The sequence below is a fragment of the Miniopterus schreibersii genome (genome assembly GCF_964146895.1).
Source record: "Miniopterus schreibersii genome assembly, chromosome: 18".
In the NCBI taxonomy this organism is placed as follows: Eukaryota; Metazoa; Chordata; class Mammalia; order Chiroptera; family Miniopteridae; genus Miniopterus; species Miniopterus schreibersii.
In genome coordinates, this window is record NC_138121.1 from 5,255,550 (window position 1) to 5,273,692 (window position 18,143).

The window sequence follows — 18,143 nt, forward strand, 5'->3', positions numbered from 1 at the left end:
CCCTCCCCAGCTCCTCCCCCGCCGCGCCATTGGCTGCTCTGAACCCGGTCCGCGGCTCTTATTGGCCTATCCGTCTGCCACTTCCGAGAGAGAGGCGGGACCAGAGACGAAGACTTGGAAGGCCGGGGGGGAGGGGGGATACCGTGGAACACCCCCCCCCTCCCAGCCACGCCCCTTGCCGCCTGCTTTCTCAGCAGTGTCGCCAGCCTGGCCGCTGGCCGGCCTCTCTCGCGACGTTCAGATCCACCCAGTTAATTCTGTTCCTCATACCCCAGTCCCCACCCTCCAACCCCCACCCCCGCTCACCCCTCCATTTCCTACCCCCGGTTGGGCCCCTTCGATCTCCAATGCCACCCCCTCCAGTGGCCCCCGCTCTGCCTCCTGTCTCCCCTTCCTTACCCACCAGCACTGGGGAGCCCCCACTTCTCCCCGCCACCCCCACCGCACCCCGGTTCTGCAGACTCTCCGTCTGTGCCTCACCACTGCGCCTTCGTCCCGTCTCTGCCTTCCGCCCTCACCCCTCCATCCCGCCCCCTCCTCCGGCCGGCCTCCTCTGCAGCCCCAGCCCTGCCCGCTTGCCCCTCTACCTCCCTTGTCAGGTTCCCAGTGCTCAGTGTCAAGTTCACGGCAAGGAAATATGTAAAATGCAATCACACCCACTTTTTAAGAGAGCAGAGAAATGGTATCTTTCTGCCAGTGAAATAAGGAGGGAGAGGGTGCAAGGTCACCAAGGAGCGGGGAAAGAACTGCAATTGGGTAGGAAGCAGGGTGTTGGGGCTCGCCTGTGTGTGTGTGTGTGTGTGTGTGTGTGTGTGTGTGTGTGTGATCTGAGGCTGACCAATATTCTGGATGCAGCTTGCGGCAGGGAAGGGGACACTATAGCAGAAATCTGTAGATTCTGCCCACCCAGCCTCCTACCCGGTGTTCTTCTGGGGAACCCGTTCCCTCCCCGTCAGTCTGTGTAATTGGAATAGGGCCACAGCCCCACCAGCTCCAGGGCCATAGGATCCTGACCCAGCCGATCAGTTTATTCTTTCTCCCTGGGTACAGTGACCGGTTCAGGGAAGGCATGTGCCCTAACCCAGCCCAGCGAGAACCGACCCTGAGACATCTGATGCAACTATCAGAAAAGAGGTTTCCAATTTCTGCGGGGGTTGCCAAGCTGGTGGGAAGCGAGCCAGAGCTGATGGGGCTCCCCTGCCACCAAGAAGGGAGAGGATTTATGAGATGAAAGTCAATACAGAGGAAAGCAGAAATGAAAGTGTGTGCAGGACGTTCTTGACACCAGCACTGGGGAGCCTGGATTGAGCCATACCTGAACTCCGATTTAATTCTTAGAACCTTTATGATATTTTGTTTTGTTTGTTTTTGTTGTTCTTCTTATAAATGTTGCCTTACTTATTTACTGTGTGCTTAGGTTAGTTTCAGCCTATTTCATCTGCTTGCACCCAAAAGAACCAAGAGATAAACAGAGAAAATCTCTCCCAAGCCTCTGTGTGGGGCATGTGGAGTGTGAGAAAATGAGAGGCCCAAATTAGAAAGGGCTGCAGGGGAAGCGGTGCGCTATTCTGGGAAGCAGGGGCTATCCAGTCATGGCAGGTAGCCAACCTGAGGGATTTGCAGTGCCCAAGGAAAACTGGCGCTTGGTACACACACATTAAAGCAGGACTAAGACATATATATACACACACACACACACGAATGCACCAGACATCTATGATCTGGGTTAGCATTAGACTCCACCCTGAAGGAGATGGGAGCACGGGAGGCTTTTGAGCAAGAAAGTAACATCTGAGTTGAGTTTAAATGAAGTCCTCTGCCCCCTCAGGTGGGAAAGAACAGGAAGGTCTCTAGCTTACAAAACAAACCACCCCAACGAGAAGATTTATCTTGTTCATGAACCTGCAATCTGGGCAGGGCTCAGTGGTGACAGCTCATCTCTGCTCAGCATCAGCTGGAGCAGCTTAAAGGCTGCGGCCTGGGATAATCTGGAGCATCCTCACTCACCTGCCTGGCAGTCAATGCTGCCTGTCAGCTGGGACCTCACCTGGAGGCTGTGGCTGTAACATTTGCCTGGGACCTTTTGTGTGGCTGCTTGGGCTTCCTCACATCATGGTGGCTGGGTCCCAAGGGAGAGGGGAAGGGAGCAGGGAGACAGGCAGAAGCCGTGTCTCCTTTGCGACCTAGCCTTGGAAGTCATGCAGTGTCACTTCCATTCTTTTTGTAAAAGGCAATCACAACATCCTGCCCAGCTTCCAGGGGGAGGCTAGTTTCCAGAGGAAGCACAGGCGAGACCAGAACTATTACTGTGGCCATTTTGGAGAACTATCTGCCACACCCTTAATAGGACAATGTCTTGGAGCTCTGCCTATGAGCAGTACCGTGGAGGTGGATCTTTGGCCTTGGGATACTGAAGAAGAAACACTTATCAACAGGAAAGAGAGTTCAGCAAAAAAAAAAAACCCAGAACCATGCACACACCCAGTTCTGATAGGTCACTGGCTCTGGTTATTGTCTCCTGGACATCTGCTCAGACGTTTTACCTGCTGATGTTCACCTCTGTATGACTCGCCCTCCCTCCTGCCAAAGGTTGGGGGGAATTTCTCCAAACCTATCTACGGCTACCTCTTCTGATCTGATTTTATCTCTGCTCTCTCTTCCCCTGACTGCTCATAATATGCATTTACAAGGGCCAGCTGGCATTCCTGGAGCACTGCCAAGGGCAGAAAATCCCTCCAAACTCAAGCCAAGGCCAACCTGGAATTAGGTGATGGAAATAAACAGCTCGAGCCCTGAGCAGCTTGCATGGGTCGTGTGCCAAGTGCTGTCCTAAGCCCTTTGCATTCCTGCTCTTACTGGGACATCATGATGGCCCTGTTGGGTGAGCTCCACTATTGTCCTGTAGTGCAGCAGTTCTGATCCAGGGCCCTGGAGCCAGCTTGCTGGGGCTCAGATCTTGGCTCCATCACTCGTTGATTGTGTGACCATGGGCACGTTACTTAACTTCTGTGACTCACAGAGTCATTTCTGACAAATGCATTTGATAAAAGATACTATCCCCTGTAGTATGTTGGGTTATTGTTTCCAAATCTCCACTCTCTTTGTGTTAAGAATGCTCATTTTTGCCCAGCTGGGCGTGGCTCAGCAGTTGAGCGCCGATCTAGGATCCAGGAGATCAGGGTTCAATTCCCGGTTGGGGCACATGCCCGGGTTGCGGGCTAGGCAGCCGATCAATGGCTCTCTCATCATTGATGTTTCTGTCTCTCTCCCTCCCCCTCCTTTCCTCTCTCTGAAATCAATAAAGATATATTTTAAAAATATATATATATATATCCACAACGGGCTTTAAAAAAAAAAAAAGAATGCTCATTTTGAAGCTTGGGAGACCTGGGTCAAATCCAGGCTCTGCCATTTACATGTTGTATGGCATGGGAAAGTTACATTGTATCTCAGTGATACAGTTTTCCTCTTCTGTACAGTGGGTGTCATGAAACTCCCTACATTTTAGAGACTGTGGTATGGATTTAATTAGATCAGGCATGTGAGTGCTTAGTATAGCCCTTGGAACCTGGGGAGTTCAAAATATTGAACACCATTCACTCATTCATTCATTTGCTCATTTTTAATTATTAAAGTTTTTTAACTTACAGTGCACATTCAATATTATATTAGCTTTAGATGTGAGGAGCTCCTCTTTCCCGCAGAAACATGAAGCGTTTGAGGCCAGGAGCCACCCTGGGTCCAGCTGGGCTTTCCTATCATCTGTGTCACACCCACGTGCCACCTTTCCAAAGCCCCAGCGAGCACATCTGGTAAAGGACTGTAGATGGTATTTTTCTCCTGTTTCTCCTCTATATTATGGATAATATATTGCAATGATTTTGAGATTAGAAATTATATAACAGTGCAAGCAAGTTACGCTGTGTGTGAATTTCATTTCACAACAATGAAGGGAATATTGTAAAACATTTATTTATTTTTTTTAAAGGGAAGATACTAGGTTGAAGAGAGTTAAGGGCAGAAATTCAAAGCCAGTGGTTCCAAAAGTATGGTCGCCAACCCCTGGGGGTCATGAGATCCTTTCATGAGGTCCACAAGGTCAAAATAGTCTCATAAAAATAGTGAGAGGTTATTGGCCTTAATCTTTCTCCCGGTGTAAGGTGAAGTCTTCCAGAGGCCAGGTGAATGTGATGATGTCATCGCTCTGATATTAACATGTAATGGATTTATTATTGGGATTTTAAAAATAATCTTTAAATTTTCTCAGTTTGAATTTATTTAAGGTAAATATGAATAGCTATTGAGTGGTGCTCTGGTGCCGGCCCCTACTGGCTGCAGAGAGCCAAATATTCAATGTTTAAGCATGTGAGCCAGTTATTAAATCTTCGGTAGCTTGAAATGGGCCATGGTGGGACTATTTTCACCACAGAAACATTATAGCTTGGGGTTAATTATCCCTCAGAGAGCTGATTTATCAGTACCCCTTACTGTATATAACCCACATAACCAAAAATTCTTTGGGGGTCCCCAACAATTTTTAAGACCATAAAGGAGTTCTGATACCAAAACATTTGAGAACCACTGGTCTATTTCAACTAAAACCAGTCGAGCCCTAACCTAAGCCTGACACGCCCTCTGGTGGTACAAATTAGGATGGTTGCAATGATACGCACACAAACATACACAAGTGAAAGTGTGCGTGTATTTGCTTGTGAAAAACTAGCTACTTACAAAGGTCACATTGGTTACACTTTTTAGTGTCTGGATTTTACATCATAACATCTTCAATTCATTGAAATATTATGTGCCAAGAACTGTTGTAAGACGTCACACCGTATAATTTAATCCTCACGTCTATCCTATAAGATAAATATTATTACCTCACTTTTGTTTCCTAAAAAGTAAGTGGCTAACATAATGCCTCATCAGCTCACCTTTGAATAAGTTGTGCGATTGCTGCAAACAAGGGCACCTCGCTATACAACCAAGTCCCAGATGGGGAATTAACATAATCACCGTCATCTCCTCCCCAGAGCTCATTCAGCTTTCACCAACTGTTCCCAAAGCTGCCTTTAGAAGCAAAGGGCCAAATTCAGAACCACACATGGCATTTCATTGTCTGGTCTAACTTTAACTTTCATAGTCTTCACACTTTTGAAGATTAAAGGCCAATGAAATCAGTTCCTGAAGTCGTCTTGTCTGGTGTCTTTGTCGCTGTGGTCACAGGTGATCTAACTGGGCTGAAGAACCAAGATTCTGCAGGACATCTGAGGGTTGTGCATCAGTGATGTTATCTTTATTGATTTTATTTTACTTATTTATTTACTTTTTAAATTTATGTTGAAAGTATTACAGAAGTCCCCCTTTTCCCCCCCAATCACCTCCTCTCCTCACTCCCCCCCCCAAGTGATGTTATCTTTAAAGCCAAAGGCAGAAATTAGGCCCTGGCAGGGCAGCTCAGTCCTCTCAACAAGCTGATGTCTTCGGTTCTTCCCTGCTCGCGGCACATACAAGAAGCGACCAATGAGTGCATAAATAAGTGGAATTGCAAATCGGCATTTCTCTCTCTCTCAAACTCAATCAATTATAAAAACAATTTTTAAACAGGCAGAAACTAAACACCTCGTGACCTTTGTTATTATATAAGCTATTATTGTTTTGTCCTTAACTTGCTACATTTTTCTTTTATTTCAAGCAAGGTGTACTTTTAAACATTTTTCCTGGAACTTGCTTCCTAGGCAGGCCTTCGGGACACGACCGCCATACTGTATAATCTCGGACTATGAGTGACTGACAAGCTTTCTTAATCTTTGACTATAAGCTACTCGACAACCAAAGCAATTGAAACATTTGGTTAGAGCCTATACCTGTATCACCTGACTCCATGATCTAAACCCTAAACGTGTTTACTGTTGACTATCAGTTGCATTACTGTTGTTTTAAGAGTTCTTTATATTTTTTGGATGACAGTCCTCAATCTCCCCTCTGAACGCTGGAGAGCCAGGAAAGCCAGGGGTAGAATTCAGTTTAAGTTTGAAAGCCTGAGAGGATCAGGAGCTCCAACGTCCCAGCACAGAAGATGAACATTCCAGCCCAAGAAGACAAAGAGGGAACAAACTAGCCCTTCTGCTTTCTAACCAACTCAGCCCCTCAACTAATTGGATTCTGTCCGCCTGCATTCCTGAGGGCAGTCCACTGATTCAAATGCTAATTCTTCTCTTCCAAAAATAGCAGCACAGCCACACCCAGGTAACCACGTGTTGCAGGTTCAATTCCTGATGGGGCCAGTATGGGAGGGAACTGATTGATGTTTCTCTCTCTCTCTCTCTCTAAAATCAATAAACTTATCCTTGAGTGAGGATTAAAAAAAAGAAATAACATCCTAAACTAAATATATATAAACATCACCCTTACCCTTTGCCCAGAACATCCCTGTTTTCCTGACGTGGGCTCATATACCCCACCAACCCGCAGTCGGCGCGCAAGCCTTGAAGTCCCGCACATAAGGCCTGTGTACCTTCTGCAAATACATCCCACTAGGCCCACAGGCAAGTGGGCAGGAAGCGGATATTGGAGCCAGCACATAGGCTAGGTCTGTCCTGTCTCCTATCTGCCCACTGGATTTAAGCCCGTTTGGGAGCCTCTTCTTCTTAGGACAGTGGGTGGAGGAGACAGGGATGGTCCCCAGCCTGGGGCCCCATGGGCCTGGCTGAGGTCTGGGTCTGGGAGCCCAGGGCAGGTGGTGACTCTGTAAATTCGTGAAAGTCCTGGTCTTCAGCTCCCACCTCTGTCACTCAGGACTGAGTCACATAAGGAATCAGGTGACGAGGGTACAGGGTCACCCCAGCAAGTGTCCCTCATCCTGACAGGTGCTCAGAGAGACTGACCTTTGGCCTCCATCAAACAATATGAAGGTTGGATATTTTATTCAACCTGGCCGACTCAGAGTTCTCTGCATCGAGGATGGGAAATGCGATATTTGGTTTAAGGATCTGTTTATTTTTTGTTTGTAATTGTTAGTAATTAATGTAAATACTAGATATAAAGTTTTATTTTTAATCTTCGAATGTTTCCATTTTTTATATTGGCATAGCTGATAATTTCCATTACTTTGTTTTGGATTTATATTGATTTTATATATACAAAGGACACATTGTAACTATAGGCAGCTCGGAATAAATAACATCTAAAGCAAAGCTCCTCCCCATCCTCGGCCCTTGTCTTCCTCTCAAAAAACACACAGTGGACCGTGCCTAGTGTGACCTTCCAGAAGGCCCTGTGCTGAGACGGGCATGTCTGCACTGACGAGGTGGGCGGCAACAGGTGACCAGGACGCAGGGACTCTGCTCTGGGGCCCCCAGCTCAGACCCTGCCCCTGCTGTTTAATTGGGTGATGCTGGGAGTGATGGTTGCTTTTGTGCCTCAGTTTCCTGAATTGGAAAATGATGAAAACCAGATAAAATTAATCCATAATTGTAAAGGATTTCGACCAATGCCTGGAGTATATGAAACATTGTGTGTTTATTGAAACATAAATGGTTTTTGTTTGTTTTAAACTTACACACATATATCTTTCACTCTTTGGCCATTTAAAAAAAATTTTTTTAATCCTCAGCCTAGGATTTCCAGCCCCCCTCTCCCCCCCGATTGTTTTTCAGAGAGTGTGGCAGAGAGGGAGGGAAAGAGAGAGAGAGAAACATTGATGTGAGGGAGACACATTGACTGGTTGCCTCCCCCTAGTGACTAAAAATGAGCTCTCGTGCTCTGATTGGTCATTTCTATATTTTCTTTAAAGGACTGTTTGTGTCCTTCACCATTTATTTTTTTAAATACTCACCTAGGATGTGTTCTTATTGACTTTAGAGAGAGAGAGAAAGGGGGAGAGAGAAATGTCCATTGGTTGCCTCCGGTACGTGCCCCAACTGGGGATCGAACCCACAACCTTTCATTGTATGGGATGACTCTCCAACCATCTGAGCCACCTAGCAAAGGGCGGAGGATTTGGGGTGAAACACTCAAGGTCATTGTCTACCCGGGTTCTTCTGTATCACTGTCACCTCCTAGTTGTATTTCCCTATGTCCATCTAGGAGGAGGGGCTTGGGATCTCTCTTTGCACAGACCTGGGGCTGAGTTCAGGTTATAGGGACGGTGGACATCAGCTGAATCTGCATAATGTGGCCACCTCCAAGACGTGCCTAAGGATGGGACACCCCTTCACCCCAGTGTCCCCACCTGGGGAATCCTCTACCACGCCTGGTATGTAACTGGGAAGGTGGGATGACTCATTCCTTGGGTACTTCTCCATGCCTTTGCTGGATAGAGTCCACTTTTTTAAATGGAAAATGTTAAATCTTTTCAGTTCAACAGTGTCATACCTGGGCATGTCTGGAGGCTCAGCATGGAGCATGTCCAGCCCGCCAGAGAGTTTATCAGCCCCATCACCCCCTCTTGTGTTGGGTTCAGTGGTTTCTGTTTCCTGCGGCCGAGCATTTGAAGCAGGGAAAGGATGTGGTGTGTTATCCAGGTGGTGACCGTTGAGAGCCCTGCTGCCGGTAACTGGCATGAGGCCTGACTCCCTGAAGAATGCAGGTGGGGCTAAAGAGCCACCTCCCCATGCAGTCAGCACGTAGGACGGGCCTGTGGCACTGGGCAGACCCCGCCTGCATACCTGACATTCCTGGAGCACAGGAAATTCCTCCAAGGTCTCTCCTGTCCCCAGGCAGGTGGAAATAACACCCCAATGCTGCCAGGAGGGAGGTTCAGCCTCTTTAGCTGCTGGGTCACCGGGGAAGCCAGGGGAAACCTGTGACAGGAGGAAACCCCATCTCCTTTTCTGTTTCAGTTTCCAGAAACACAGATCTGCTGGAAGCACCTGGGAGCTGGGGGATGTCCCACCTGGGTTTTGACACCAGGCCTGCTTGCCCTTCCCGAGGGGCTGGGCCTCGGACTGGGGGAGCCCCCTGGCTGGTGCTGGGTGTGTGAGTCCAGCCCAAGCCGCGTCTGTAACCTGCAGAGGGGACTCGTGGTGGGCTCCTCCTCACATAAAGGGAACTGGGCGGAGGGAATGAAATGAAAGGCGTTTCAGTAGCTCTTGTTTCCCATGAGAACCTGAGTGTCCTCTGGTCTTTGGAAGATACAGTGTCCCCAACAACTGGGCACTTGTCTGTGGCCATGGCAGCTCTGGTCCCCGACATCACAGAGCTTTAAGTCCAGTAGAGGAGGCCGATTGGCCCCAGACAGTGACCATGAGACTGGGCAGTGCAGAGGAGGCTGGGTATTGGAGTTTTGTTGTTGTTGGTGGTGGTTTTGGGTCTTTAGGGACCTATCTGGATACAGGACAACCCCTCAGGAGGGAATTTCTATGGATATTAGGAAGAATCACACAGCACTAATTTATATGCAATAAAGTTTATTATACACACAGGAGACAATGTTGGGGTTGGGATTACCCAAGGAGGACTCAGGTTTCATCCGAGTGAAGTGAGGGGAAGCAGGGCGGTTGCCATGGCTTTTATTCTGACTAGGAGTTGGGGCAGATCTTGCTTTTTATGGTTGGAACTTCCCTTAGGGGTGAGGGGAGGCTGACCCAGATGTGGTGCTGAAGGAGGGCTCATGGGCCTTGAAAGCTCTCAATGGAACAGCAAAAAGGGAGTCTTCCTCTTGATTACAGGGCGTTGAACAGGGCTCTGTAAAGGAGGTCTGTTTCTTTGGTTTCATTTCTCCATTGATGAAGTTCCTGCAGGTGCTCCCATTTTTATATTACTAATAAAGCTTAGCTAGCCCTCATAATGGTCTACATGGACATATAGACGTGATGTGGTCTTTAGATAGTTAGCATTTCTTTCAGGCAGCAATGATTTGTCTCCCAAGAGTCGATCTCTTCTTAATTTTTTTATGAGAGTTTATTTGAGACAAACTGACAACAGATGCCAGGGACCAAAATCTCAAATCTTCCCTGATTTCTTGTTTTGTAACCTACACACTGGGAGGAAGAAGCGAGGCCATGTCCTCTTTGAGGGCCCAGAGTTGAACCCACATTTCCCATGGGGCCAAGACAACTGTGTAGGTACAAGCCACAAAATAAAATCAGTTATTCGCTCAGTATTGCCAGGAACCTACACATATTTGAACTGTATTCAAATATTTTGTATTTTGAAATAAAGTTTATTTAAATTCATGTCCCTTTTAATGTCCCTCTTTTATTTTTCATGATTTTATATATATATATTAATATGTCTTTATTGATTTCAGAGAGAGGAAGGGGAGGGGGAGAGAGAGGGAGAAACATCAATGATGAGAGAGTCGTTGATCGGCTGCCTCCTGCACGCCCCCGACTGGAGATCGAGCCCACAACCCAGACATGTGTCCTAACCGGGAATTGAACTGCAACCTTCTGGATCCTAAGTCGATGCTCAACCGCTGAGCCACACCAGCTGGGCGACTTTTATCTTTTTTACAGCAAAATTGCCTTAAGGCCAATTAGTTATGGGGCAAAAATATTTGCAGCAAAAATGCTTGCAGCAAGATGACTATGGTGAAAATATCAGGCACGTATTTTTTGACACCTTCGGGGGAGACAGAGGTAGGACTCAAACCTGGGCCCTCCGACCCCAAAGCCTCAAGCTGCTGAGTTACAGGCTCTCGGTGCCCACACCCCCCGGGACCAGCCGCTGCCCTCCAACCCTCCCAGCCTCCCAGGCCACCCGCCCTGGCCTGCCCCTGGGCCTGACTCAGCTGTTCTGGGAGACCGGGCTGCAGGCCAGGAGAATGGGCTGGGTCCTCTCAGAAACTCTAGCTCAACTCCTGCTCCTCTCTCTGACCCTGGCTCCCTGCTCCACCTCACCCTCTTCCCAGCAGAGACAGCCAGGCTGGGTGCCAGGCCTGCCTTCAGCCTCCCACAGGAGCTGGATCGCTTTTAGAAACCTCGGTGCTTCCAGGATACTCATTCACTTTCCATTCTAAAAAAAATTGCCAGCTACTGTGGGTGCCCTGGAGGAGGAGAGCGGCTGGGTGTCAGTGAAGGGATGGGAGAGCCGTGGGAAGCAGAATATGGGAGCCATGGTAGGTGATGGGGAGGACCTGTGGGTCCATGGAAAGAGGTGGGTGTCTGAGGGACTGCGGGATAGGCTTGAGGAACGGGGTGGGTGTGGGCAGGAGGCAGGTGAGGGTGCTGGGAAGCATCAGGTTCATGTTTGGCGCATTCCTTCACGTCCCATTTTCTGCTCCAGTTTGTATAAGAGTGTTGCTTTGGGTACAGGTGCCCTGAGTTCCTGCAATCTTCCAGGATAGAGACCAAGGGAGATCACCTGAAACCCATAGAGACAAAGGTTTATTTAAGCTCCTGCACAGGGAAGCCAGTGCCAAAAGGGAAAGGAGACTGGCTGCTTCCCGTCAGAGGCCCTCTAACCTTTGGGGAGAATTTAAAGAAGTTTAGGCGGGAAAAGTTCCCACCTAAGCATGTAGAGGCAGGGGCTTCGGGCGCTTCCTCAATGTAACCACAGGCTTCTCGCCAGGCTTGTCTTATTAGCATATTAAGTACCCACCCAAGGGTGTGTGTTCTAGTATTTAAATGTGAGAGGGTCACCCAAAGGATAGTGCTCATTGCTGGGGGGGGAACTAAGCCCCCCGGAGTAAATCCTGTGGAGGGCAGGGTCCGTCAGCCTCGCCGCTGATTGGCTGCTCGCCCTAAGGCCTAGGGCAGGCGTTAGGGGGAGGGGCCTGCCCATCTCAGTTTTATGCTTAAACTTTTCTAAGAGTTAATCAACGATGCCAATGGGGTCTGGGGTTTTCTTGGTGAGAAGTATTTAAACATTTCTCCAAAGATGATATACACGCAGCCACCAAGGCCATGAAAAGATGATGGACATGCTGAGTCATTAGGGGAGGGGAGTGGAAACCACAGGCCTCTTCACACCCACCTGTACACGGCGTTCATAGCTCAGTTATTCCTAATGGGCTAAAATGGGCAGTGACCCAAACGTCTGTCCACTGCTGAGTGGCAGTGTGTGGGCCTCCGCTGTTGGTGGGAATGCTGGGGCCCTCGCCTGGGCCACTGTTCCTTGTGGCGACCGCCGTAGACATTTCCTCCACTGCAGTCATGTTGTTCCCCCCCCCCCCCCTTCGAGTTATGATTGCAGGTTACGGCTCAGCAAAAACCATTAGAGAACTGTTAAGAACAAGATGGATTACTCACAGGTCCTGGAGGGTGCACGGCATGCCAGAGGCCACACAGCGAGTGCGGGGGGAGGCGTGGACCTGGGGTTCAGCCTTTATTAGAGTCCAGGGGTGGGTGTCTAGGGTTTGGAGGGTTCACTCTTTATTGGCGAATTTAAAGCATAAGAGCAGGAATCAGTGCAGAAAGGGGACGCACGGGGCACCAAGCTGTCAGTTATCTAGGCTCCCTGGGACTTTCTAGAGGGAAAAGTGATGGGTGTGAGCTATTGTTTCCTTATCTGCTCGTTTTGCTAGTAGCTGTGTCATTCTTCTGGCAGTTTGTTTCCTGTAGATGGGTGCCTTTGATATGACGACTCGGCTTAACGGCAGGCATTTACAATACAATCGGAAGCTTAATGCCAGCCACCTTCAGCACAGGGAGTGAACCAGACGTGCACAACCACCGGGAACCGTGACTGCCACTGAGAGGAACGCCCATGCATGCTACCACCCGGGGAACCTGGAAAACCTGAAGCTGAGTGGAAGACACAATGACCCAGCACAGGCAAATCCACGGAGACAGCAGATCGGGGCTGTGAAGCGGCTGGGGAAAGGGTGCTTGGGGGTGACTGCTGATGGGTGCGGGCTTTCTTGTTGGGCCGAAGGAAATGTTTTACAATTAGTGCTGATGGTTGCACACTATAAATATATACACTTAAACCCACCGATTAAAAGAATTAAATCAAAAACTCTGTTATGTGAATTTTACTTTAAAATATTAATAGTAAAAAGTTAAAACTAGGCACTGAAAAAACAAAACAAAAAAACAGCCATAGATTTATTAGCTCCATGGCTGTCATCGAAGTACCGTGGGGTCAGGCAGTGTCTCCGCTTGGTTGGCACTAAAGAAAAACCAAGTCACCAGGAGTACACGCCACGCATTTTTAAAAACTGAGCTGCCCTGGCCCAGTGGTTCGGTTGGTTGGAACATCACGCCAATGGACCAAGGTTTGGGGTTCGTTCCCAGGTCAGGGCACACAGAAATCAACCAATCCATGTTTCTCTGTCCCTCTCTTTCTCTCTCTCCCTCTCCCCTTTCCTGGCTCTCTCTAAAATCAATTAAAAAACAGTAGGCTAATTGTGTATGCAGTTACGTATCTTTGGGGTGTTTTTCCCTTTAACACTATGTTGCGAACATTTTCCATGTCATTCCAAAGTCTTTGAAATATATTTAAAAAAACAAAAGACATTGGACTAAAAATCTTGAGACACTCAGACACTGCACTAATTTTCTGCCATTAGAAAGTCAGGTGAATCTATGGGGCCTGACACAGAAAGATTTCTAAACTTTTTTATGTTGAAAAGGCAAAATAATGCAAGTTATTTATACATGTAAGTTAAAACAGAGAAGAAAATGTTTATTTTTCAATGAGCACTGACACGTGTGAAATGTTCCAAGCACTGAGTCCCTGACAAATACTGACTCACTTGATGGTTTTCATCACCATTTCACAGATGAGGAAATTGAGGCCTAGAGGCAATCATCCCTCCCAGAGTCCCATAGTAAATAGCAGGGGCGAGGTCTGACCTGGGGACACCAGAGCAGAGCTCCTGCTCCCCCAGCACCTGCCACCTCCATCATGGCCCTGCAGACATGCTCTTCTAGGCACAGAACCTTCTGGGGGGTCACACTGACACTGTCGATACTTTGGTTTTAAGGGGAGGAAGACAGGGCCGAGAATGGGGAGGAGCTTTGCTTTTTATTTTATTTCCATGCATAGGATTCTGGAAAGGGACAGGTCTGGACGTAGTAACACAAAATAGAGAAAAAGTGAGTGGACAGCCCCTCTTGCTCTGGCCTCCTCAGGGGAAACATAGTCAAGAGTTACTTCAGGGCCCCCTCTAGTCAGTGGTGGTGGGTGGGGGACCTGACAGCCTGGAGATGGTCGAACCTTCAATCAAAGGCCATTTCTGCTTCAGCCCCTCAGCCTAGCCACACCCATGAGCCCCACATTTCCCCGAAGGTCAGGGAGGGTACTGGGAGGGGGCGTATTCCTCTGAGGCCCGTTTGGGGACACCCCACTGCAGTGACCCAGAAGTCCCTGCATTTTCTGTCCAGTCTTCATAGGATTGTTTACAAATAAAATTAATACACGGAAAAGAGTTTTAATTTCTTTCACAATTTAGTCTGGAGAGGACAGAAGGCATTTTGCGACCTCTGTCCAGGGTCCTGGACGTCCCTCGACCAGAGGCTGGGGGGCCCGTGCGAGCCTCATGGTGTGTCCTGGGCACCCCTTCTCCCTGAACCCGGGTCCCTCTTTCGCGAATGTGACTGCGGTCGCCTCCCGTGTATTGTAGTTGGGAGAGTCCAGGGCCTCGCGGAGCAATTTCCACGCGCGGTTTGGGGTGAAAGTGGACAACTGGAAATGCTGGCACCTCTTTGGATTATTCTGAGAATTTTTTCTTCTTCGAGGTAAGTAAATTCTCCCTGTGTGAGAGTCCCAGCCTCCCACAGCACAACTCACTGGTGGTGGGGACTAGTGGAGAGTCCAGCCCTGGGCTGAGTTGCAGGAGAGGCTAATTTTCTGTCCCTGCGCCGGACACTCCCTGGATCACACTCAGAGCCACCCGAGGGCACCGAGCCTGCAGCCCGCCAGGGGCCGGGGGCCCGGCTCTGCCTCCACCGTGGGAGCCCGAGGGGGGGGGCTCAGATCACGCACAGCCCCCTCCCTCCCGCCCCGTGGGTGCCCCCCTCCCAGTCTCATGCCCGGTGAGGTGGAACCAAGAGCCTGGTTCAGGGACGGAATTGTTACTCAGTGAAAGCAGCACATCATGGGAACCCCTTGGCATTTGTGGGATAAGTGGGCATATCTTGCGACCCCTGGAAGCCAGAGAAAGGACCCCATGTCCACCATTCATGACCCTTCCCAACCGTGCAGGAGCCACGACAGACTGTGTAAGGTTTCAAAGTTTATTAAGCGCCCTGTGCTTGCACCGGCGGGGGCAGGGGGCTGCGGCGAAGGGAGTGGCATTCAGGACACTGCTCCGGCCGGGCCCTCCGGCTCTCCATCAGCAAACAATCTCCCCCATCGGCAACACAATCTCCCCCCATTGGCAACACAACCTCTCACGATTGCCCAGAATCAGAAAGGGCCCGGTGGCTGACTCAGGACAGACTCAGGGCGTCGGGGGAGGAGGCTGAGACCGGCGGGTTGAGTCAGCGAGTCCCGCCCCGGAGCCCAGCCGACGGGAGCGCCCTGCTCCGCGCCCACAGACGAAGCAGAGCCCACCGCCATCTGGGCCCCCGGCCCTCCGTCAGATGACACTGCGGAGAGAGAAGGCCAGAAATGGAGGGACAGACATTATGGACAGAGGAGTGGAAAAGAGAGGCGCAGAAGGCAGCAAAGAGGGTGAGAGGAATAAAAACAAAAGGAGAGACAAAGGGGGAGGGAGTTTGGATAGAGCAGGGGGACAGGGACGGGGGGGGGACAACCAGGACAGGGCAGGGAGGTTGTGTCACGGACGGACCGGGTATCCAGACCCTCCCCGGCCTCCCTGCACACCCTATTCTTGTTAAGGGGACAGGACCTTACCTGGAACAAATGCTGTCACCCAAGGATGGGGCCAAGGAACACTCCTGGCCTTTCACCTTCACCACGAAGGCCTCCTGGGGTCTGAATGACCAGGGACAGCACTGCTCGAAGCAGACCCTGAAGGTGCAGTTTCCACACTTTCGGGTCCTGCTCAAGGGCACCACAGCGTCGTCATAGCAACAGTGCTGCTGCGGGTCATAGAACTTGTCCCCACATGTTGTGTGTGACTGGCACAGCATCAGGTGAGTGCCTGCGCCTGTGGGGGACACTGGAGGAGGCAGAGCTGGTGTAGCCCAGACCAAAGTGCAGGCGGGGCCCAGCCTGGGGCCCTCTGGGAGCCATCCCCCACCCCCAAGTGTCCCTGTCCCTCCTGGGCTCACCTGGGGCTCCGTGTGAACAGAGCAGGCTGGCGATGCAGAGAGCAGCGGAGACAGCTGTGGGGGAGGAGATGGGGAGGGGCGGCTGAAGGGACAGCCTTGGGTCCACCTCGGGGAGCCCAGCCTGGGGCAGGGCAAAGGCTGAGGGGGGGTGTCTGTCCTGACTGAGTTTCAGGGAAAGGTTAGGAGCTGTCCAGGGTGGGATCTAGTCACCTGTGTTGAGGTGTCTTGGGATTATGGACCTGTGGAAGGTGAGGGGTGCTGGCAGGGTCTTGGGAGAAATGGGTTTAGGGTTCTGGGGAATGTGGGTGTCTCCTGGGCAGGAGGCTCAGGGGCAGCCCGGCTCCCAGGGGGCTGACCAGGGTTGCTATGGAGATGAGCCACGGTAAGGTCTGGAGGACTGTTTGTGGGAAAGTGGGATACGCGTGGCGCTGGGCAGTTTTGGAACCGAATCAGAGAAGTGATGGAGACGAGAGTGGGGATGGGGATCGGCTGAGGCCCGGCGCTGAGGCCGAGGATCAGGCTGAGGTAGGGATGGGGGGGTGGCTGGCGTTGGAGCTGGGCTCCGAGGGAGTTGGGGTTGGGTTCTCCTTACCCGGGATGTAGCATCGGGGACCCATGGCTCGGTCGGCTGCAGGATCCTAGGATGGTCTGTCGTTCCCAGCAGTGCTTTTATCTCTGACAGGTGGGTGATGTCATCGAGCCTCCTGCCTTCTGGCCAGGCCTGCAGAGACACGCTGGGCCCTTGGGTCGGAAGGATCCACACGGCATCTCTGGCACGGTGGAACCCTCTGAGAGCCAGGAGAGGACGGATCCCCCCCCCATACCCTCCCCAGATGCCTCCCACTCACCCAGCCCCATGGCCTCGTCAACAAGCAGAGTGGCACAAGACTTGTCTCGGAGCCATCCCGTCTCCCAGATGAGTCCATCAGACAGGTTTCCATCCCATCCTGAGCCGCCTGCTTTCCCCACTTTCTTTTGCACGTTGCTAACCTCTTACATCCTTTGGGGGAGCTGCCAGCTCCCTGACTTCACAGCCTAGGCCAGGACCTGCTCATTAAACCACAGCTCAGGGTATTCAGGTGAAAGAGATGAGTTTTTACACTTGGCAATTCCAGGTTTAACAAGGTTGGGGGAAGGAGGAGATATTTATGTGTGTGGGGGGTGCTGGGGTAGCTCATGAAACAGAAGCCTGGGAAAGGGCCTGGGGGACCCCTGGGGCCCACTCACCCAGGGTGCTCTTATCCGGCTCCTTCTCTGTCACTTCGTTAGTGTCATTTATTGAGGAGCACCTGTCCACTTAGCACCTTATATGGCCCAGGCTTTGTTTCAGACACAGGTGAGAGAGGGGCGAGTGGGCCATTAAAAAGTCACAATTTCATGGAATTGATGAGAGGGATGGCGGAAGGGAGGGGGGCCTGGGAGAGGGAGCAAGTGAGAAGAGTCTTGGTCTGGTTGTTGTGGTCAAATCATTATGAGTATTACTTGTCTATAAAGTTCTGTGAGAGAAATTCCACCACCTTCAGCAGATTCTCCAAGGCTTTGGTCCTTAGCAGGCATGTTCAGAGGGAGGTGGGTGTGGGATTTGCCCTGAAAAGACAGAGCCACGTTGGGGTCAGGAAGTGAAGTCAGTTTTGTGAGTTCAGGTCATCCCACGAGGTGAGGACTGGAAGCCCCTCCCCCAGCTCCTGCAGGAATTCCTCTCCCAGGGACACCCAGCCACATTTCAGTATGGACAATGTTCTCTTCGGGGCCCAGGAAGGGTGACCTGTCACTATTTTATTTTTTTTTAAATCCTCACCCGAGATTATTTTTCCATTGCTTTTCAGAGAGAGTGGAAGGGGGAGAGAGAGAGATGTGAGAGAGACACATTGATCCGTTGCCTCCCACATGAGCCCCAACCTGAGCCAGGGATGGAGCCTGCAACTGAGATATGTGGCCTTGGCTGGAATTGAACCCGGGACCCTTCAGTCTGCAGGCCCACACTCTAACCACTGAGCCAAACAGGCTAGGGTGACC

At 50.5% G+C, this 18,143-nt stretch overlaps 1 protein-coding gene across 1 annotated transcript; it reads right to left on the reverse strand.

Moving 5' to 3' along the window:
* Window positions 1-15,112: 15,112 nt before the first annotated feature.
* LOC308548174 (insulin growth factor-like family member 1) lies at window positions 15,113-17,045 on the reverse strand. Its single transcript, XM_081119288.1, has 4 exons — window positions 16,720-17,045; window positions 16,128-16,181; window positions 15,748-16,015; window positions 15,113-15,479 (listed from the first exon to the last, which is right to left on the reverse strand). The coding sequence occupies exons 1-4, from the start codon at window positions 16,742-16,744 to the stop codon at window positions 15,470-15,472; spliced, it is 357 nt and encodes a 118-aa protein (XP_080975414.1). The 5' UTR covers window positions 16,745-17,045; the 3' UTR covers window positions 15,113-15,469.
* Between the last annotated feature and the right edge of the window lie 1,098 nt (window positions 17,046-18,143).

What these genes read in the sequence shown, in the direction of transcription:
- LOC308548174 (XM_081119288.1), bottom strand. Translation starts at nt 16,744, where the DNA reads ATGGGTCCCCGATGCTACATCCCGG. An exon ending in TCCCCGATGCTACATCCCGG is followed by an intron (nt 16,182 to 16,719) that starts GTAAGGAGAACC and finishes CCTCCCCCACAG; the next exon opens with CTGTCTCCGCTGCTCTCTGC. An exon ending in CTGTTCACACGGAGCCCCAG is followed by an intron (nt 16,016 to 16,127) that starts GTGAGCCCAGGA and finishes TGCCTCCTCCAG; the next exon opens with TGTCCCCCACAGGCGCAGGC.